Source organism: Tasmannia lanceolata, unplaced genomic scaffold (assembly GCF_043159265.1).
Source record: "Tasmannia lanceolata isolate RefF3 unplaced genomic scaffold, GAP_Taslan_0.1 ptg000012l, whole genome shotgun sequence".
Lineage (NCBI taxonomy): Eukaryota > Viridiplantae > Streptophyta > Magnoliopsida > Canellales > Winteraceae > Tasmannia > Tasmannia lanceolata.
In genome coordinates this window covers 51,450,337-51,474,246 of record NW_027518689.1, presented here as the reverse complement: position 1 = coordinate 51,474,246, position 23,910 = coordinate 51,450,337, and the positions used below count along the sequence as shown (strand labels likewise).

General features: G+C 36.8%; 1 protein-coding gene across 1 annotated transcript; it reads left to right on the top strand.

The window, feature by feature from the left end:
• The first annotated feature begins 16,267 nt into the window (after nt 1–16,267).
• LOC143888930 (uncharacterized) lies at nt 16,268–23,666 on the top strand. The gene is made up of 2 exons (XM_077393310.1): nt 16,268–16,839; nt 23,528–23,666. Exons 1-2 carry the CDS (start codon nt 16,268–16,270, stop codon nt 23,664–23,666), a joined length of 711 nt encoding a protein of 236 aa, XP_077249425.1.
• The last annotated feature ends 244 nt before the right edge of the window (nt 23,667–23,910 follow it).

The window sequence follows — 23,910 nt, the reverse complement described above, 5'->3', positions numbered from 1 at the left end:
CAAGCATAGAACTCAAGTTGAGGATCCTACAAGCAAGCCTAGCATATGCCAAGAGGAGCTTGAAGATGAACAAGCATTGGTGACCTACTCATGCATTCAAAGTAAAGATCCATTCAAGAGAGAGAGAGAGAGAGAGAGAGAGAGAGAGAGAGAGAGTCACATGGTTCAAAGCAATTTCAGTGTTCACTTCTAAGCCCAAAAGCCCAAGGAAGACCTTTGAAGCCAATACGATCAAGGTGCTAAGTAGTTTTACATTTCTAGATTGTATTAGAGATCTTTTTCATGTGGTTTTGCATTTCGAAGAGTTTTTCATACCTTTTCAAAACCACCATTGAGACCAAATTATATTTCATGAAAAACCATTTTCAAAGGTTCTAAACATTCTTAAAACAAAAGGTCATAGCCCAATGATTTAAATCTCAAGTGCTAAGTTAAGTTGAAAAGTGAATGTAATTTGTTACGCACAATGACATGAGTTTATGAGATCACTCAAATATGATGAGACATGTCACAAATGGTATGAACACCTAAATATAGATACATATTGATAAAACAAAATAAGTATATGTGTATCTATAATACATTTGATGCAAATGGAAAGATTTACATAGTTCTAATGGTGTATACACACCATGGGACGCAATGGGTATACCAATTTAGTTAAATGTTAACTAAAAGGTATTTTGGGAATTATTGAAAAATATGGATGGAGCTTTTATCCTATTGGATGGGAGGAAATATGTTTATTTAATTAAAAAATTAAATAAACAATTGTAAGTTTAGCTTATAGACTCATTTTATTAAGACAGTCAAAACTTACTCACCTGTTGGCCAAAATTAATATATAAGTACTCGTTTCGAAGAAATTTGAAAGATCTACAACTTTTTTATTTTTAATTTTTTCTAATTCGGACATTTACTTGTTAAAAAATGTAGTCAAAATTTGACAGACAGCATTATAGCGGGAAAGTAGAAAATGGAGAGTGTAGGAGATATTTTAGGGATTGTTTTTATCAATAAAGCAACCCACGTTTTCTGCTTGAAAAAATGCCCAATTTAGAGTTTTCTAAACGTTCAAGAATTTCTAAAACATTCCCCACTATGTTTGGTTTCTATTTTGAAAAAAGCAAACTAACTTGTTTCCAAATTGGTAGCTCCCAATTTTGACTAGTTTCCTTATTTTTTAAGAATTCTGTAGAAACTTTAGATTGTATCAAAGGCAATTCAAATCTCTATAAATACAAGACAAAGAATAAATTTTCTACATCCCTTTCATAATCCATGTGCTGAAAATTGGAAGAGACACACAAGAAAATTCGTCTCTTTTGTTCTCTCTCTCTATTCATCAACTAATTTTGAGTTTTTAAAGTCAAAGGCATTCATCCAACTAATCTCCATTGTTCTAAATAATAATTCACATATTATAATCTGATTAAGATCAGATTATAAGGTAAACAAATAGTTGTTTATAAGATCCTTTGTGCAACAAAAGGAATCCATTGATTCAACTTGCGGTTTCGCGTCGATTAGATCGTCGGCAAATTTTCGAGTAGTAGATTAAGCTGATGAGTTCTTCTCTACAGCAACTTAAAGGTGTTTTTATTTGTGCTTATTAAATCACAACTAAATCAATTAGTCCCTAGGAATCTTGGGTTAGATCAAAAATTTTGTTCTACACGGTTTATTCTTCCGCAACGTGTAGCAATTTTGCTCGGGGTTTTTTAACTTTTCTAACATAACTCTCTCTCTCTCTCTCTCTCTTGGCATGAAAAAGTTCTAAAGTTAGTTTACATTCCCATCTGCAGGTAAAAAGTTCGTACACTCAAAACCATTGCACCCAGGAGAGAGAAAATTTGGTTCCGAACTAACTCTCGTTTAGTAAGAACCTTAGAGCTACCTAGTTCCTTGGTTCCTACTCACTCATTAGAAATTTCAGAACTCTCTAGCTCTTCAACTCCCCTCGCCATCATGGCAGAACCTACGGACCAGTCCCAGGCTATCCAAGAGCTACAATTGGCAGTAGATGAGCTAGCTCAGAGACTCCTTCAACTATCAGAGGAGAACGCCGCACTAAGAACTCCTCCTCAGGTTACTAGGGGACCTAGTACATCTCAATAACCTCTTCCTCTTGTCGAGAAAACTGTACCGGCCCAGCCTACTAATCAGTCTACAGCTCACCCTCCGGATCTGTTTTTAGGAGAGCAATATGCAGATGAGAGTCATCCCTTTGCCCAGATTCTGAAACAGTGGGAAGATAAGTTTGCTAGGGTTAGTCAATACCTCAAGGTTATCAAGGTTCAGGGGTCATCAGGGCTTTCTTTCCATGATATTTCTTTATTTTCAGATGTACAACTTCCATCTAGCTTCAAATGGCAAGACATTGGAAAGTACGATGAAACCGGTTGCCCTCGTAATCATCTAGTAGTCTTTGAAAGTATGCTACGATCACAAGGTATGTCCCCAGATCAGCTGGCGTGGTTTTTCAAATGTCGCTAAAAGGTGTGGCACATAAATGGCTTTTGAGTTTGCCTGAGCTGCCGACTATGGGTTGGGAACGTATAATGAATGAATTCATCAAGCAGTTCTCCTATGAGGACAGTACTGAGACTTCTCATCGAGATCTTGAGACCACCAGGCAAGAGCCCATGAAAGCCTTCTCTGATTTTGTAAACCGCTGGCGTTAGAAGACAGCTCAGATGCTTAAACGGCCAACAGAAGAAGAGCAGATTGACATGATACAGTAGCACTTGACCCTGTCATTCCAGCATCCTATGGCTATCCAGAGCTTCACCAGTCTCAAGCATTTCATTGATACTGGGAATAAAATTGAGGATTCTCTGGCTCGTGGATGGCTCAGCAAAGTTGCTTCAGATTCCAAGAGTTCATTGGCCAAAAAGCCACCTGCATCCAAAGAAGTTAATGTGACAAAGTCGGTCGCAGAAAGTTCTGAATCACCTGTTGTTTGGCAATAGAGCAATGCGCCCCAAGGGCTGCCCGTTGCAAACAAACCTCCAAGGGAATTCACTCCCTTACCCGCCAGTCTTTCCACCATCATGAAGATACTTCTCCAAGAAAAGAAGTTATCCTTGCTCGCACCCTGTCCACCTCCTAACCCTCTGCCAAAAAGTTGGAGCAACAAAGAGTATTGTGAATACCACTAAGGTAGGGAACCCCAAACCGATAGATGTCTCTCTTTGAAACATTCTATCCAAGACCTTCTTCAAAAGCAACAGTTCATTCTCCCGTCTGGGCCAAATATTAATACCAACCATCTTCCTAATCACAACCCATCCTCATCCACTTCAAATGCTATCTTCACCGAACCACCACTAATCGACTTCTCTTCCTTAATTCGTGCTATCGAACCCTATCTGTGGGAGAGTGATAACAACAATTACACCCGATGTTAGCCCAAGGTTCCCCATGGGTTCAACTAATCACCTTTTTCTTGTTGTTTTGATGTTAGCAAACCTAAATTGATTAGTCTTTATGGACTAATGTGCTGCTTTGTAGTGTTGTACCTTAGACATGAACTTTATATGTTATATCGCCATTACACAATACAGCACAACATATGGCTTGAGGATCAACATGCATGAAGGAATTGAGTGAGCTTGGACATCCTGGAGGCATCATCCTTGGAAGATGTCCAAACGTAGAGCTCAAGTTAAGGATCCCACAAGCAAGCCTAGCATATGCCGAGAGGAGCTTGAAGATGAACAAGTGTTGGTGACTATCTCAAGCATTCAAAGTGAAGATGATTGAAGAAGAGGAAGTCACACGTAACAAAGCATTCTCAAGTGTTCACTTATAAACCAAAAGCCCAAGGAAGACCTCTGAAGCCAATATGATCAAGGTGTTAAGTAGTTTTACATTTTTAGATTGTATTGGAGATCTCCTTCAAGTGGTTTTACATTCCAAAGTATTTTTTAAACCTCTTTCAAAACCAACCTTGAAACCTATATGTATTTCATGAAAAACCATTTTAGAAGGTCCTAAACTTAGTAAAACAAAAGTCAATAGCTCAAGGAACCAAAGCCCAAGTGCCAACCAAAGTTAACAAATGAAAAGAAATGACATTAGCACTTGAATTATGAATCCAGCAACTTAAAACTGATTTAACTGGTCCAAATTTTTTTTGAATAATTTTGAAAATATTTTTAACAGATATATCTCATCGTTTTCATTCAAAACAAGTAGAAGAGCGTCAAAATCCGATAAGAAATGAGTGAGATATGAATTTTAAAAGATTGCGGCAAAAAACTGTTTTTGCAGCCGCTGTCGACCGGTCCGGTCGATCGCAGCACTCCGGTCGATCGGGGCACTAAAGATGCCACTTTTTAAAATTCTAGACGCCCCCGCAGGCGACCACGTGACCCCGGTCGACCAGTACTGGGCGAAAAACTACCCGTTGGGGCTTAACGGCTAGTTGCTTTTTTGATCTGTTTGTGATCTTTTCTTGCCCAAATTACCTCCAAACAGTTATGAACAATTTTGGACTACAAATACGCTATTCTCTCATGGATTAAAAGACATTTGGACCCGTTGAAAATCTTACTTGAGGTTAAACCTTCAAATCCATTAATTTTCTTCAAGAGCTTTGAACTTGCGTTTCCATACTTGAAGAAGATCTCCATAGGGCTTTATATGTGTAATCTTTTGGAGAGATTGTGTGCTTTTCATTGTTTGAATTAGCCTATAAAGAGGAATTTAGTGAGCTTCATTCTTCTTCTTCATTGTAATCGAGGGTCTCCGATTCGGCCCGTAAAGAAAGGTGAATCTGGTGTATTCGCGAAGAGAAGTGACTCCCTAAGAGGCGGTGTGCGAAGAGGGTTGATCTTCTTGGAGGTATTTTTTGCAAAGAGGGTTTGTTCCCTCTGAGGTGGAGAAAGTAATTGTATGGCTAGGAGATTCGGCTATAGTGGAATCTCACCATTAGTGGAGTACCAAAGGAGATAAACTTGGAAGAGTGGAGTAGGTCTTGTTGATAGACCGAACCACTATAAAAATCTCTTGTTCCTTGTGGTGTGCTTCTTCTCCTCTCCTTGCATTGGGTATTTGGTAACATCTAACCTTTCTTTATGTTTATGATTATTTGAACAAGGGTTAGATCTATAATTGCTTAATTGGTAAATTGATTTTAACATTGCATTTAATTAAAGGAAAAAATTTTAATTACCCAATTCACCCCCCTCTTGGGTTGCCTATTTGGATTTTAATTGGTATCAGAGCTAAGGCTCTTACATAGTCTTTCTATTGAAAACCTTCAAGAGAGAGATCTACTTGGCAACCTAATGGCATATAGACTCCATTTCTTTGATGGTACGGACTAGGGATCTTGGTCGAGCCATATGAAGTCCTACCTAAAGGGTCTAGATCATGAGATATTGAAGATAATTGAAAATGATTTTGTGTTAAACTCTAAATCTAAAGCAATTAGTGATTATGATAGAAAAATATTTTATTTGAATTCCAAAATGATGATAGTGTTGTGTTTCTCACTGCCATCTTACATGTTTGACACTATTTCATCATCTAAAATGCTAAAGAAATATGGGATTCAATTGAAAGTAAATACAGAAAATGTATATCTTTCAACTAATGCACTACACTATGTCATGATGATATTGAAATAGAAAATATTTCTTATGAAAAATTATTTGACACCTATGAAAAGATGCATGATAGCCTAATGGAATAAGTTTCTAAAAGTATTGAACTAACAAAGGAAATGGAAAGATAAATTTGACACACTTCTAACCAAAGAAGAAAATCTATTTGAAGAAAATAAAAAATTGGAAAAGACAAACAATGAACTTTTTGAAAAATATGAAATGCTAAGTGAAGAAGAAGAAGAACTAAGATCTAGAACATCTTATCAAATAAACTATTTGGAAGATAAAGTAGAAGAGATGAAACTAGAAAAAGAAAAACTTTTATTAGAAAATCACACCCTACAAGAAAATGTTGAACTTGTTTCCAGTCATAAACCTTCTTGTAGTTCATATTGTTGTTCATCTACCTACTCTTATGGATCATGTAATTATTGTGGTAGACTTGGACATTACAAGTCTAAATGTAGGTTTAGATTTGTAAAATCAAACAAATTTGTGTGGAGAATAAAAGACACATCACATAGCACAAACTTGGTTGAAACCAAGATGGTATGGGTTCCAAAACCCCTCACTTGAATCTTAATCATGATTGTACAGTAGATTTAGGGATTGTTCTTCAATGTTATATCATTTTTATATACTACTAGATACTTTGCATTTGATTGTGATGTAAAATATTGTATCTAGTCACTTTGCGCATGAATGGTTATATCTTTTATACTTTTGTATGCTAGATGATATACTTTCAAAGACGATTGATCTCTTTGTATCTAGTTGTTTGTGCTTATATTGTAAAATTCTTTGAAAAACATCAAGAAGATACATGCATTAGAAGTTAGTCAATGCTTTGTATCTCATGTGCACTTAATTGCCATATTTATTGAAAAAGTTCACTAGATACCTCACATCTTGTATCTAGTCTATACTTGCACTTAAAAGTTATATCATTTGAAAATGTATTATAGATACACATATACTTATCTTGATTCATCTAGATGTATCTATATTTAAGTATTCATGCCATTAATAACATGATACATTATGTTGATCTCTATAAGCACAATAAACTACATTTCACTTATAATGGTATGATCATGTTCATTGGTCCAAGTATTCGGTACCTCACTTGAAACTTTCTCATACACTTAGTACCAAAATTGACCCATAGGAATAGCTTAGGTTGTTTCAAGCTAGGTTCCTAAGTATTATCTTGCTATTGCTAGACTTATATATTGATAATGTCACTGTATCAAACATAAAAGAAATGATAGAAAATCAAGAAAAATGCATGTGTAAGCAAAATCATTGTAAATCAAATCTTACAGTTCTCTAAATAAAAAAGGTTGGGTCAAAACGAAAAACTTAGTGAATTTCCAAAATAATTGTTAATATCATAAGGAATTCATTAGTCCAAGGTGTTTATCATTCATTACACTCATGAATATCATTGAATTTTGATGTAATCCCCTTTAACTCAAAATCTTATACCTTGTAAGGGATTATGAAACTTGGTTCAATATGAGAGATTCATATGACATGTATATGAATATCACTGAACTAGTCATGTTTATAAGTTTCAATATGATCACTCATTTATGACATGTATATCACTTGTTTTTTGAAATAAGTCTAAGAATAACATAAAACCCTCAAACAAGTGAAATTTGATTGGAGGAAGTGTCAAGAAATTCTGATTATCTTAAACCCTTCACACCAAACCTATGTGCACTGGAAAAATAAAAATCTAGGTAAAATCTTAAAGTGTGCACATTGGAACCCATGGTCCCTATGTAGTGTATATGATGTTTGTGTAATATATCATCCATATGACTTTGATAAGTTCACAAAATGATTGAACTTGAAATATTTTGGATATGTGAACTTCAAACTAAAGTGGAATCATTAAATGAGACAACTATTAAAATCCACTTAATGAGTGGGATGTGATTTAAGGTGATCTATATTCACCCACACTATACCTATACACGTGATCTATGTATATCATAGTAAAGTCTCCCAAGCTAGATCACTATAAGTTTGAGTCATTTGAAAATATTCCATCATACACTCAAACTTGTATCTCATGACCTTATTGCAAGTTGAACATCACTAAGATCATGAGATTATGCCTAAAAAGCCAAAAGTGTGCTCATAATTGAAATATGTATATAATTGGCTTTAAAAGACAAAAATGAAATGAAATGTATTTTGACAATCATGCTTAATCATTGAATCAAATTTTAACCTATCAAAACACATGGAACATCTTAATAAGGGATAAGAAAATGAAACTGAAAACAAAAATTCCCTAAAAAAAAAAAAACTAAACTAGTCTGCCTCTAGTAGGAATTTTTAAAAGAACTAGTTATCTTCACAATAGGATAGAGTTGCTTATCCTAAGATAGCATGCTTAGATGATCAAATTCACTTTCCTAGGTTTGTGGTTCAATTGATGAAACTATAACACTCTATATATGTGATATCACCCCTTGATTAATATTAGCTTGATGGCAAAGATGTTAAACCTCAAGGTTAAAAGCTATTCAATAGGTGCTCATGCCTTCTTTTGAAGGAACGGTATCATTATCTTAATTAAAACATCTAATCATTTGGCTATATGCCAACATCTAAGCCTTGACTAGTCTTATGTGATTTAACTTGTTGTATATGTATATACTTATATGTATGCATTTATTCAGGGGGAGCATGTGTTGCTAGGATGTCTCACCGACTCATTAGATATCATTTGAGTATCCTTAGCAAACATATAATTGTAGCCCAATGGTTGTTCTTCAACTAATCACTTCACAAACCTTTGGTGACTCTGTGTTGGACAGCCCTTTGGATTCATACTTTGTATGAGTCTTTAACAAAGCGTGAGCTATATATGCAATATCTGTCATCTTTTTGTCTTATCATATGTTGTTTGATATGTATATTACATTACATATGATAAGTACATTCATTTGGAGCCCCGTTGCTCCATTTGTGTTGAAGTTGGGACTTGTCTTATACTTTCATTTTGAGACCATCTCTCATTTATGACAAAAGCCCATAGCCTGAGCCTCAGTGTCACATCCTCTTCGGCTTTAGACTTATCTTGGATAGACTCATATGTTACTATCTATGCTAATGATAAGTATCATATTCTAGAGATTCATCTTGAAGATCATCTAGAATTCTCTTTCATAGGATCATATAATGAAAGAATTATCTCATCTCCTATGAATTACACACTCTTATCATGTGCTTTTGAAGCTAAGTACATCATTCTCCATGATAAGATCTATTGGCTATGCACTCACTGTCATATCATTAGCTATTTTGCATTGTCATGCATTGTCTTATAGGTTTTACCAAAGGCCAATGACAAATATGTAGGGGGAGAGCCAAAGTGTCTCATCTTTGTGTTTATATAGACCATAATGATATGCTCACAATGTCCATTGCCCCATTAGTTGTGCTTAAAATAAAAATCTTCTAGATCGAATAAAAAAAAACTGCTTGTCTTGCATTGTACTTGCTAAAACTCTATGATAAGTATTAGGAGTACTTAAGTGTCAAAATATTTATGCTCATAGGCTCCTCAAGGTTGTATTTAGAATGTCCATGCTAGAAATCACCCTTTGATTGTGATTAAATTGCATATTTTTGCTTGCCTTACAAAAAAAAAAATGGGTGATCACTTTAGTTTCATATGTTACTTCACTCTTATCATGCATGTTTCACTTTGAGCATCTTCTAATTATGATAAGTAGATAGGGGGAGTGCTTATTGCACATCTTGGCATATTTTTTTGAGCTTTCACTGTTGAAACTTTCCTTTTTGCTGCTGCCAAAAGGGGGAGAATTTTAGAATTGATTAGGCAGTCCATAGTCTATATGCATTATTTGCTTTATATTATCATACTACACTTGTGCATATAGTTAGGGAAAGTGTTACTTCATTGTTTACATCATTTGATGCTTATTTATCTATCTATTTTGGTAACTCCTGCCTCCTAATCAATTTGGTTTGCCATCATAAAAAAGGGGGAGATTGTTAGCCCAAGGTTCCCCATGGGTTCAACTAATCACCTTTTCCTTGTTGTTTTGATGTTAGCAAACCTAAATTGATTAGTTTTTATGGACTAATGTGCTGCTTTGTAGTGTTATACCTTAGACATGAACTTTACATGTTATATCGCTATTACACAATGCAACACAACACATGGCTTGAGGATCAACATGCACAAAGGAACTAAGTGAGCATGCACATATTGGAGGCATCATCCTTGGAAGATGTCCAACCATAGAGCTCAAGTTAAGGATCCCACAAGCAAGCCTAACATATGCCAAGAGGAGCTTGAAGATGAACAAGTGTTGGTGAGTAGCTCAAGCATTCAAAGTGAAGATGATTGAAGAAGAGGAAGTCACACGTACCAAAGCATTCTCAAGTGTTCACTTACAAGCCAAAAGCCCAAGGAAGACCTTTGAAGCCAATACGATCAAGATACTAAGTAGTTTTACATTTTTAGATTGTATTAGAGATCTCCTTCAAGTGGTTTTGCATTCCAAAGTATTTTTCAAGCCTCTTTCAAAACTGAAATCCCAATAGGCAACACCAGAGGGGGGGGTGAATTGGGTAGTTAAATTTTTTTTCCTAATTAAGTGTAATGTTAAAACCAATTTTAACAATTAGCAATTATGAGTTCGATTAGGATTTTGAAATCAACACAATTCTAAATCTAACCCTTGTTCAAATAATTATAAACATAAAGAAAGGTTAGATATTACCAATCACCACAAGAAGAAGGAGAAAGAAGATAGGAGATGACTTGATCATGTGTAGTGGTTTGGTCACAAACGGACATACTCCACTACCCAAGTACTTGGTCTTTCCTTGGGATTTTCTTTCACTATTTGAGATTCTGCACTCCGAATCTTCGGGCTTTACAATCAACTCCTTCAAGGGACAAACCCCCTTTTATACAAACCGCCTCCAAGGAACAATCCCTCTTCGCAAAATCGCCTCAAAGGAAATCACTTTTCTTAGTAAACCGCCTCAAAGGAAATCACTCCTCTTTGCAAACCGCCTCAAAGGAAAAAGCTCATCTTCGCGAGTATAATGAATAATGGAAGAAGTTTAAGCTCTCTCAAGCCTCTAAATAGGCCAATAATACAATGAATAGCTCACCAATCACTCCAAATGATAACAAATGAGAGGCCTAAGGAGTACCTCTTGTTGAATGTAAAAACACAAATCAAATCATAGAAGAGGATTTTTGAAACAACCTTGGATTTTCAAGTTTAAGCTCTAAAGGATGTGAAATGATCTTGCAAAAAGTTGTTTAGAAAGGTTTAGATAGTGTATATATAGTCAATTTGAAAATATGACCATTTGTGGGTAAAACCGTAATAAACTGGGATGAAAAAGTCAACCTGCGCAAGCCCCAACGGCTCTTTTGCCAGACCGGCGCGGTCGACCGAGCCACGGAGGTTGTTCGCCTCTATCGGGCAAACCTTTTTAATTTCAAATTTCATATCGTTGCGCTCGACCGGCCCATGGCGGTCGCCCGGCGAGGGCTAACTGTTTAAATTAAAATTTAAGCTCAAACCTTTCCGCTGTCGACCGGTCCATGGCGGTCGCTCGCCCTAAACCAAGCTGGAATGGTTCCGATTCGACAGAACTATTTCCGCGGTCGCCCGGCTTACCCCGGTCGACCGACCCGCTATTGGAATGCAAGTACTGGATTTCCAACCTTGCTTCCGCAGTCGCCCGGGACACCCCGGTCGACCGACCCTTTTTGAAAAACCTTTTTAACCTTTAAAAATCATGGGCTTTGGGCCATGGTCTTTGGGCTTGAGTCCTAGGTTTTCAAACATGTTTTGGGGAGTGTGAATAGTTTTCAAAGATGTTAAAATTAATTATGAAAACCATTTTGAAAACCTTTGAAATTGCAAGTACATAAAACAAGAGGACTCATAAATACAATCTAAAAGTGTATACCCTTGAGTCTTCTTGGATTGCTTGGCTCCTTGGTACTTTCTTGGACATCTTGAACTTGTGAGTGAACTCTTCAACTTTCTTCGGATCATGTGGCTTCCTCTATCCCTTGGACATCTTCAATGTTGCATGAGAAGGCCACCAATGCTAGTTCATCTCCAACCTTCTACTAGCACTTGCTCGGCAACTTGTGGGATCCTTGACTTGAGCTCTTGACTTGAGTATCTTCTGAGGATGATCTCTCCCATGTGTGTACAAGCTCTTTGGTCCATTGTGCATGTTGATCCGCAAGCTATGTGTTGTGTTGAGTTGTGTAGTGACGATATGATATGTCAAGTTCTTGTCTAAGGCACAACACTCAAAGACAACACATTAGTCCATAAAGACTAATCAATTTAGGTTTGCTAGCATCAAAATAAGGAAAAGATGAATGTATGAACCCTTGGTCTTACCAAACCCAACCTTGAAACCTATATGTATTTCATGAAAAACCATTTTCAAAGGTCCTAAACTTAGAAAAATAAAAGTCCATACTTCAAGGAACCAAAGCCCAAGTGCCAACCAAAGTTTACAAATGAAAAGAAATGACATTAGCACTTGAATTATGAGTGCAACAACAACTTAAACCTAATTTAACCGGTCCAAAAAATTTTCAAATATTTTTGAAAATATTTTTAACATATAGATCACATCGTTTCCATTCAAATCAAGTATAAGAGCGTCAAAATCCGATAAGAAACGAGTGAGATATGAATTTTAAAAGATTGCGGCAAAAAACTGTTTTTGCAGCCGCGGTCGACCGCCGCACCCTGGTCGACCAGGGCACTAAAGATGCCATTTTAAAATTCCAAACATCCTTCGGCAAGCGACCGCGCGACCCGGGTGACCGAGACTGTGCAAAAAACTAGCCGTTGAGGCATAACGGCTAGTTGCTTTTTTGATCCGTTTGTGATCTTTTCTTGCCCAAATTACCCCCAAACGGTCCTGAATCATTATGGACTGTAAATATGCTATTCTCTTATGGATTAAAAGACTTTTGGACCCATTGAAAATCTTACTTGAGCTTAAACCTTCAAATCCATTAGTTTTCTTCAAGAGCTTTGAACTTGCATTTCCATACTTGAAGAAGATCTCCATAGGGCTTTATCTGTGTAATCTTGGAGAGATTGTGAGCTTTTCATTGTTTGTATTAGTCTATAAAGAGGCATCTTGTGAGCTTCATTCTTCTTCTTCATTGTAATCGAGGGTCTCCGATTCGGCCCGTAAAGAAAGGTGAATCCGGTGTATTCGCGAAGAGAAGTGACTCCCTTGGAGGCAGTGTGCGAAGATGGTTGATCTTCTTGGAGGCATTTTTTGCAAAGAGGGTTTGTTCCCTCGGAGGCGGAGAACGTGATTGTACGACTAGGAGATTCGGCTATAGTGGAATCTCACCATTAGTGGAGTACCCAAGGAGATCAACTTGGAAAAGTGGAGTAGGTCTTGTTGATAGACCAAACCACTATAAAAATCTCTTGTTCCTTGTGGTGTGCTTCTTCTCCTCTCCTTGCATTGGGTATTTGGTAACATATAACCTTTCTTTCTGTTTATGATTATTTGAACAAGGGTAAGATTTATAATTGCTTAATTGGTAAATTGATTTTAACATTGCATTTAATTAAAGGGAAAAATTTTAATTACCCAATTCACCCCCCTCTTGGGTTGCCTATTGGGATTTCACTCGAGAAGTCAGGGAAGAAAGAAGTTACCATTTTTCTGCTTATGCAGATTTCGATGAAGAACCTTACATTCTGGATCTAGAAGAGGCTGGAATAGACGAAACTCCTTTCATCCTTTCGTTAGAAGATTGCAGAATCAGGGATCCCGGAACTTCAGAGGTAGGACATTTCACCAGGGGTGGTAGAAATTACAAACCCCCAGAACTCCGATCAGACGATTAGATCGACACTGTCAAGCGAAAGGTTGTTAGCATAGAGGGTGATCAGGAAGATCTAAACATCATCAGGTAGCTCCGCAAGACTCAAGCAAAATCTGAATTTGGGGATTACTGATGGTATCCCTTAACAATCGAGAAGTTCTCCTTAGAAGTTTGCAAACATCACAAGTGTCGAAGGACACAACATCCAAGCAGCTTACTAATCTGGTTGCAACAGTCAGAACCTCTACATCCCTCTCATCTTTAGATCAAGATCTGACTCCTAAAGGAAAGAACCACTCTAAGCCTCTCCTTGTTACTGTGCTCTGTAATCAGAAGAATGTACATGCTGTTCTCATGGACAATGGTTCGGCTTTGAACATCTGGCCGCTGAGCACGGGCACAACCATTGGATTTGGTCTCAGTGATTTTTCCCCATCTGATCAAGGCATCATGGTCTATGACAACTCCCGACGAGATGTAGTCGGAACTCTTTCTACTGCCATTTATAGGGGCGGTGAAAGTTTCGATGTTGAGTTCCAAGTACTTGACATCAAGTCATCTTTCAACCTGTTGTTAGGAGGACCATGGCTTCACAAAGTTGGAGCTGTACCCTCTTCTTTACATCAAAAGCTCAAGTTCATGAAAGGTAACAAAATTGTTACCATCAGAAGTGATGAAGACTTAGAAGTAGGCACCATCTTGTCAGATCCTAATGGGAAGTCAGTAGGAGATAACTTGAAGGAGGATGTACAAAGAAGCCGGAGAGGTCATGCCAATGCTAGAAATTAGGCTGACCCTTAACGGTCACTTCTGCAAGGAAGGGGAAGACTTCCCCTAGTACGACTTCCCAGAATGATCCACACATCTTGTCAGTGGAGAATTGGTTCTTGGATTCCAGATCTTCTTTGCTACAGGTTGGCCAGGTGAAGAAGATGACACTTGGTGGAGAAAGCAGTACAGATGTGCGGAGACTCTGAAATTTGATTGAGCAAATAACTTGGACCCGGTGTTGTTACGATCACTATTTCAAGAACTTCCTTTGACCGTTTGTATGATCAGTGGATCCGTTCCGATGCTCTCCCCACATGGTATGATTACCGATGCTGGCAATGAAGAACTCTCTAATTGGTCTGACATATTTATCCCACTCCTTACTACAATTATCCCCTCGGATACTGACTACTTGTTCTCTGAATCAGAATACCTTTCCGACTCGGATTCATCTTTTGAAAAAGTGTCGAATGTAAATGAGCTTGAAATGGGCGTGTTAGTCAGTTCTTCCTCTGATGTATCTTATGAATCAACGAAAGAACTTTCTCTGTACTTGCATTTCTCTCTCAATTATTCTGAAACTAATGCTTTAAATAACATTGACCAACCCTCCTCAGATAAGGATGCAGACGAAACTCCCCTCGTGATTAAAAATTTAATCAAATGAGAGGAGGAGCGTCGAGCAAAACCTTTAGAAGATGAGTTTGAAACTATTAACATTGGCACTGAATCCCTGCTTCAGGAGATAAAGATTGGCAAAACCTTATCCCCTGAAGAGCGTGCAGATCAAATTGTTAAAAGAATTCAAAGAGGTCTTTGCCTGGTCATACGGAGATATGCCAGGATTAAGCGAGGACATTATCCAGCACCATAGCCCTCTCTTTCCAGAAGCAGAAGCTCAAAAGAATGAAACCTGAATGGGTCCTCAAGATCAGAGACGAAGTGATCAATCAATTGAAAGCAGGATTTCTAGAGGTTGTCACTTATCACGAATGGTTAGCAAACATCGTTCCAGTACCTAAGAAGGATGGAAGAATATGGTGTTGGGTCGATTTTAGAGATCTGAATAAAGCCAGTCCAAAGGATGACTTCTCCTTACCTCACATTGACATTTTAGTTGATAATACGGCAGGTCATGCCTTGCTCTCTTTCATGGATGGATTTTTAGGGTACAATCAGATAAATATGGCTCCAGAAGACAAGACCAAGACATCATTCACTACATAGTGGGTAACCTACTGCTACAGGGTAATGCCATTCGCTCTCAAGAACGCCGGTGCAACTTATCAAAGGGCTGCAACTACCCTCTTACATGACTTGATTCATAAGGAAGTAGAGGTATACGTTGATTACATGATTGCCAAGGCTAAGACTCGAGTAGATTATGTTCAAGCTCTGAGGAGATTCTTCGAAAGAATCTCAAAATATAAGCTCCAGCTCAATCATAACAAATGTGTTTTCGGAGTAATTTCCGGAAAGTTGCTGGATTTCCTTGTCAGCCACAGTGGAATCGAGGTAGACCCTACCAAAGTCAAAGCAATTCAGGAGATGCCATCTCCAAAAACTGAAACAAATCAGAGGTTTCTTGGGAAGAATTTAGTACTTTAGCCGTTTTATAACCTAGCTTACCAGTACTTGCGAACCCATTTTCAAACTTCTGAAGAAAAATGTGTCTAAACAATGGAACCCTGAATGTCAAGAAGCCTTTGAAAAGATCAAGGATCATTTGTCATCACCACTAGTGTTAACACCTGCGGTCGCCGGACGACCTTTCCTCTTGTATCTTTCAACTACGGACACATCTCTGATGTATGCTGGCACAAGAAGATCCTGAAACCAGAAGAGAAATGTCAGTTTATTATCTCAGCAAGAAGATGTTGGAATATGAGCTGAATTACACTCAATTGGAGAAAAACTGTCTAGCATTAGTATGGTTCACTCAAAGGTTCCGGCGCTATTTAATATCCTCATGATATCTCAAATGGATCCACTGAAATATTTGTTCGAAAAACCAGCCTTGGTCGGCAGGACCGCTCGTTGGTTGTTGTTGTTGTCAGAATTCAACATCACATACGTCACTCAGAAGTCTGTCAAGGGCAGAATCATTGTAGAACTGTTAACTGATGCACCCACTGAAAATGCAGAGCTGAGCCATGGATTTCCAGATGAAGAGATTATGACGATCAGAGATGCATCCAGTGACACTACATGGACCATGTATTTTGATGGAGCATCAAATAACAGACGCAGAGAAAATGGTATCGTTCTTGTCTCACGTCGGGATGAGCACATACCAATTTCCATCAAATTAGAATTTGAGTACACCAACAATATGGCTGAGTATGAAGCTTGCATAGCCGGTCTTGAAGCATCCCTGTCATTAGAGGTACAAGACCTCGATGTGTACAGAGACTCTCTATTGATCATTTGTCAGACAAATGGAAAATGGCTTACTAAAGAAGATAGGTTGATTCCGTATTATACTTACCTTATGAGCCTATTAAAAAGTTTCCGCAATATCAGCTTTACTTACATCTCTAGATTGAGAAACAGGTTCGACTGGGACCCAATCCCGCGAGAGGGATGCGGTGCGCCTCCCTCTCTCTTGGTCTCTCGTACACACGCGAATGACGCGTGCTTTTTATTATTGATTTAATTCATCTTTTCCGTGAACTTGGGATTACTAAAGCAATCCGAATTTCACACAAAAGAGAATGACAGAGTCGCCACCTAGATGAGAGATCTAGGACCCATAAGTGACTAGAAATCTAGATTTGTTACCTAATTAGGAGAATTGACTGTATGGGGAATTACCACCATATGCACCATTCTTGCCCGATAATCCGGTCTTCAATTTCAAAAGTTAACTCTCTTGAATTTCTTTTAAATGGCTCATTTAACTCTATATTAATGTGTGAACTATGTGACATGCATCCTAAAATCTAATTTCAATGTAATCCCTAATGTGTATCTTGATTTTCTTAATTTGTTTAGATTCAACCTAAGTGAATGTTCTCATAAAATTCTAATTTATGGGAAATCCTATATATTTTAATTAATTCAATTAAAAAAACTAACATACAAAACCCCACCATTTGTGGTGGGCCGACTCGTGCTCGGTATGCCATCCAAGCATCCAATGCTGCCTACGTATCCAAGCCTCACTGGAATCAGAGTCGATCGTAGTTCGGTGCCTAAACTAAGCTATATGCCTAAGACATCTAGGATACCAATCTAAATTAGACTGATTGTTTTAACAGTTTAAGGAAATTCATTTAATTCAAGTTGACTAGCTTTTATTATCCTAGGACTTCATCTAAGATGCCATATGGTCCTACCTAAGTGCAAGACGTTCTAATGCAGGTGAACCTACATCCTAGGTTAACTAGGCTTGTCCTATAGGAAAATGGGTTAACTAGTGTAACTAGATCTAGGGCACGGTTGCTATCCATAACAAACTGCCGTGATGAGGCTAGACTCCTAACTCTAGAACACCCTAAAACCTAGAACACAACGTGACGTAAATGTTCCTAAGGGGCCCTAAAGGTTCCTACGATGGGAGACCACAATCCAACGGTTCCAAAAGCATGGATTAAATGAACTTAATTTGTTAAGTTGCTGATTTTTTACTTTTTAAAGGGGTTCTTGATATCTAAAATTTAAGGAAAACCTAAGGCTTTAATGGCTGACATATTCTTATGCATAGGTTGCCTTCGTGGAAGGGAATCATGCTTTCCACTCTTATACAATTTAGCATAGAAATTATAACACCTTGTTGCCTGGCATGTTCTCAGGATTTTCGTGGACAGAAGACCTCGGAGCCAACAACATGCTATAGTTTAGATGCCTAGACTACACAAGATGGATGCAATTAATAAACGATTATGTATTTAACATTTGCACTTAGAATAACCTAATACTCTAAATTCCAAAGGAAACTACTAACATCTATGACTTCTGTTTAAATGGTTTAAGAATTACATTCTTACTGAAAAGTTTAGATGTTTTGCAAATTTTTATGGTTTTTTTGAATTAAAATAATTTTTAAAGGATTTTATCAATTTGAGGCCAGATTGGTGATTTACAAAGCAACACTTAGTAAATTTATTCTAATTAAGTTCAGATTTTTACAGTAAGATGAGGTTCATAAAATAGGCTTACTGTAAAAATGTTATTGATTTTTCTTATGATTTACTATTAATTTTTCAATTGTAATAGCTTGAGTCTAGGTTGTTGATTTACAAAGCAACCTATAGTAATCAGATTCTAATCAAGTTCAAAGTTTTAAAAAAACTTTTTCATAACTAAAGACGGTTACTGTAAAACTCTCAGGAATTAATAAGGTAATTTACTATCATAATCTGATTTTATTAGATTTAGTCCAGATTGTATGAATTACAAGAAAACCCACAGGAAACAAATTCCAAATTAATCCAAAATTATACAGTTTCAAGATAATCATGATAGAAACTACTGTAAAAATTTCATGAATTTTTATTATAATTTGATATCAAATAAAAGTCACACAAAATCGCGATATTTTGGAAGAATCAATCAAAACGCATACTTAATGATATACTAAAATCAAAGGAAAATTAGAGTAGATATAATATATATCATGATATTTCTCTTCTAATTTCAGAACGTGAAAATAAAATTTCGCCAAGAAACCCAATTTTAACAGAAAAGATCGCTTGTTTCCTAGAAAATCAAAACCCGCTTTAATAAAAAAAAATCAAAAACCATATTAAATCTTTATAAAATTCATGAAAATTTTTCTAAAACATACCAGTAATCTATATTACTGGTTTGTAAAGAAAAATTTCAGAATTAATCTATTTGATCATAAGAAATAATTATGGTACGCAAAACGAAGCTCAAGCTAAAAAAAATGAATAAAGCAAATTTTTTGAAATTTCATGCAATTTTTTATTTATATATAAACCTAATATATGAAAAGTTTCATGAGTTTTCAAATTTGATTGATATTGATTTCCTTCGATCTTTCTTCAATATGGGTTTTTGAGTGATCTGGAAATTAAAAATCGGTTTATAAATAAATTCCCATCGAATTTGGATTTGATTTGACCTGTTTTTATTTTATTCTTCGAGAAATAACCCTTTTTTAGGTTATCTTTCGAAAAATAAAATGGAAAATAAAATGATCAAACCATGGTAAAAAATTATATTTTCCAGAAGTTTTTAATTTTATGTTAAACTCAGAAAATATTAGGTTTTGAAAAACACAACGATTTGGAGGACTTGCTTTGAAAATCTCATTCAAAACCCATATTGAAGAAAGATCGAAGAAAATCAATATTTTAATGAAGAAAAATCAATTTTCCAGCAAAAATTTGAAAAATAAAAGATCATGATTTATATTATATCATACTCCAATTTCATCCAAAAACTCCATCGTTTAGATCATATTTGAAAATTAAACCCTAAAACATCCTAAAAATGATTTCTAAACAAAAAACTGAAAATGTAAAAGAACGCCTACCGTTGATTGTGAATCCTTGTCTCTAGGGCTGATATTTCGAGATATATGCTTTGTCCAGCCCTTATAATCGCTAAAGAAAGCCCGAAGAATGATCCAATAATTCGCAATATGTCATGTGTTGAAGAAGAAGAAGAAGGAATTCAAGTACACTTTGTGTAGAACACTTGGGAGAGATGAACCAAACACACTCAAAGGAGGGGATGGATTTTCTTGGTGAGTGAGGAGAGATGGAAGAATTTTCAAGAATAGCCCAAGGGTTGATGTGTGGTTGCTTTTATAGAAAAAATGTAGGTTTTGAAAAGGAATAGTAATTTCGAATGTGAGAGCTCTTACCTTTAGCTAGTTTCCAATTTTCTTCTTTCGCTTTCTTTCTCCTTAGTTACTAAATTAGATTAGCTTCTAATAAGGATTACTTGCAAAGCAAGGCATGCCATTTTACATAAGGTAGATCTTTTAAGACTCTTTTAGAAGCTCTCACACAATGGAAATAACATATACATGAAAGATTCCCGTCCAAAAAGGACTGCCCAACGTTGGAGCTCGTTTTCAACCTATTTAGGAGCAGAATAAGGAAAAGTCATAAATTATAAAGTTGTAGATCTTTTCGAGACATTCGAAACAAGTATAAAAGCAAATATTTTGGACGATAATGTAAAAAGTAATGGCCGTTTTAGTAACTTGACCATACTAGTCATTTCTAATTATAACTCTTCATTTCTTTATTATTTTTTTCAAAACAAATATGATGTCACCAACCACCTCATCCCATGTTGGACGTTTTTGCATGTGGCCCCCCATGTGAGGCGCGCACTTATATGGCCGACCCACATGGGTTGGTCCACATGGACCCCCACCTTGTGGGCTAAAGCCCAATGGGCCTTATGACATGTATTTTGGTTTTTTTTTCATTGAAAATTCAATAAAATCCTTTAAATTCAAAATTTTTATTGATGAACCTAACCGATATGACATTTATGGTGCACCATCGACATATGGTCGAACCATCCCCTTTAGAATAAATAATTTTTCGGACCAAAATGCCCCTGTTTGATCATTATGCACCCAAGGCGACTAAAATGACCTTAAATAGGATTACCCTCAAACGGGAAAGTTAAAAATAGAAAGTCTTCATGGTCAAACCTAAAAAATATAAAGTTTTTAAGTTTGCTTCTTTTGGTGGGTGATATCAAACAGGATCACTTGGAATCCCCTGAAAATGCCCAAAATGCCCTCGACACATGAAATTTTCAAATCAAGTGAAACCCTTGAGAAATTCCAAATTTAGCAGGTTTTACAAAATTCACGAAATGACTCATGACTCCTTAGACACACTCTAGAGATCAAATGAAACACATTGGAAATGACCAAATTTATCCCCGAGGTGCAAAAATTGCTAAAAAATAGGTAAAATCGTGAGAAATTCCAAAAATAGCAAGTTTCCTAAACTTCACGAAACGACTCGAGATTTCTCAAACACGGTCTAGGGATCAAATAAATCATACTGGAAAAAGCCGAAATACCCCTAAAGTGCAAAAAATAGGAGAAACACTGAGAGATCTAAATTTAGCAGGTCTCCCAAAGTTTATGAAATGGCTTCTTAGCCATACTCTCGAGATGATCTTGGATTTATTGGAAATCACCGAATTATCCCTAAGATGATAAAAATGAGGAAAATCCCGAGAGATTCTAAAAATAGCAGGTTTTTTCACTTGATTAGAAACTCGAATTCTTATTTTCCAAAGATCAACGGAACCCCCTAGAAACCTTCAGGATTACGAATTAACTTCAAAACACCTAAAATGCAAGAACGCTTGACCTAACGTGGAAGACCGACTCAAAACTCAATGAAACTACTAAATCATTTGCTTTTCAAAGTGCAGCAAAATGGGGGTGTCTATAGATGCCCCTCTTTGGTAGAGATGACATAGTCATCGTATACCAAAGTAAAAGTGACAGAATTATTTTGCGTAGCATTAATCAACAAAAGATTCACTTGACAATGCAATCCTAAATGCAAATGTATGCAAGCTAGTGCAAAATCCTGAATGAAGTCCTAGAACATAATCAAGATATCAGTTATTCTTACCACCGTGAGCTGGTAGTTAGGATAACGAAGAACTTGGAATCGGTTTAAGAGTGAAAATCACGCATCTTAGAATGGGAGATGATACAACGCCGTTTTAAAACGGGCAGATAAGAATATAAGATTCAACTTTAAAATGGATTCGAGATAAGAGGCTGTATTTATACGGACTCGAAAGATTTGAGAAACCATAGTCACATGGATTCGAAAAGAATGAGACACCGTAGTTATACAGACCAAAAAGGAGATAAGAGACCATAGTCGTATGCACTCGAAGAAAAAAAATGGGACACCGTAGTCATACGGGCCCAAAGGGAATGGGACACTGTAGTCATACAGGCCCAAAAGGATAAGAGACCATAGTCGTATGGACTTGAAGAGAATGAGACACCGTAGTTGTACAGGTCTCGAAGGAAATGGGATTCTGTAGCCATACATGCCCAAAAGGATAAGAGACCATAGTCGTATGGACTTGAAGAGAATGAGACACCGTAGTTGTACGGGTCTCGAAGGAAATGAGTTACTTTAGTCATACAGGCCCAAAAGGATAAGAGACCAAAGTCGTATGGACTCGAAGAGAATGAGACATCGTAGTTGTATGGGCTCAAAGAGAATATGAGACCATTCACAAATGGACTCAGAAAATGAGGCACCGTTCACAAAAGGGCTCAAAGAGGATACGAGGCCATTCACAAATGGACTCGGAAAATGAGACACCCTTCACAAACGGGCTAAAAGGGGATATGAAACCATTCACAAATGGACTCGAAAATGAGACACCGTTCACAAACGGGTTAAAAGATGATATGAGACCATTCACAAATGGACTCGGAAGATAAGACACCGTTCACAAACGGGCTCAAAGAGAATATGAGACCATTCACAAATGGACTCGGAAAATGAGACACCGTTCACAAACGGGCTCAAGGAGGATATGAGACCATTCACAAATGGACTCAGAAAATGAGGCATCGTTCACAAACAAGCTCAAAGAAGGTGAGACAACTTCGGTTGAGATGAATTAATGAATTCAATAATGAAGAATTTGGAATTTTTTCATGAACTTGAATTTGATGCGAAGTTGAATTTGATGAACTTTAGTTTCTTGAAACTAGTGAAGGATGAAATCGGGGACGATAAAGATCATGCCCGATGAAGACATTGACACTAGGACTTTGAGGAATGACGAGACAATAAACATTAGGAATGATGAAGCAGGACTAACGAGAACGGTTTAGGAACATTTTCAGGAAGCTTCAACAAGATTTTTTTCGCAAAGAGACTGTTGGTCTGGCTGAGGATTTTGATAACTGAAACCTTGATCTGAATACCTGAAACTAATAATCTAGAATGACGACTCTTTTGGATACTGAAATTGGAAAATAAAATTTTCCTCTGATAAATGTTTAGATCAACATTTCTTCACCAGGATAGTATTCAACTGTCTGGAAGGAAATTCTGAATTTTAATGATTCATCTTTCTGAGAAATTGGCCCAACCATTATCACATACAGGACTCTCCCAAGCTTTAGGTGCCATTCTAGGGCATGGTCTTTTTATGGAAACTGCACTTTCTGATGTTTCTACTTCTGAATTCTTCTGAGCTGATCTTTTTTGAAATGAAGCTGGTTGACTAGATTTTTGAGATCTTTCAGGTACAATCGTAGGGAGCTGACGACGCTGTGCCTCCTTCACCGAGGCAGTTGCATCATTCAGACACAAGGACGACGATTGACTTTTCTTAAAGAGGAAATTGGGGTAAAAGACACTATTCAAAGGACCGAGGAACTCTGAAAAGGTGAATCTTAGAATAACAAAGATTAACTAACTATACTGACAAACATAGTGATGCTTCTGACTTAGTTAACATTTTATTTGGTGAGTCTATCATTTCAAATACTAGTTTCTCAATTGATAAACACTGAACTTCTTCCTTAAAACGGTAAAGCCTCAAGAATTTGATTACCATTCCTAGGATTGCATGGTTTCAATGCCCCCAGTTCCTAGGACGACACTTGAGCTTGCTTGAACTTCTTCT

Excerpts from the sequence above, each read along its gene's own strand:
- LOC143888930 (XM_077393310.1), top strand. The coding sequence starts at position 16,268 with ATGGATCCACTGAAATATTTGTTCGAAAAACCAGCCTTGGTCGGCAGG. Across the intron at positions 16,840-23,527 it reads ATCTCTAGATTGAGAAACAG|GTACAATCGTAGGGAGCTGA; the intron begins GTTCGACTGGGA and ends GAGATCTTTCAG.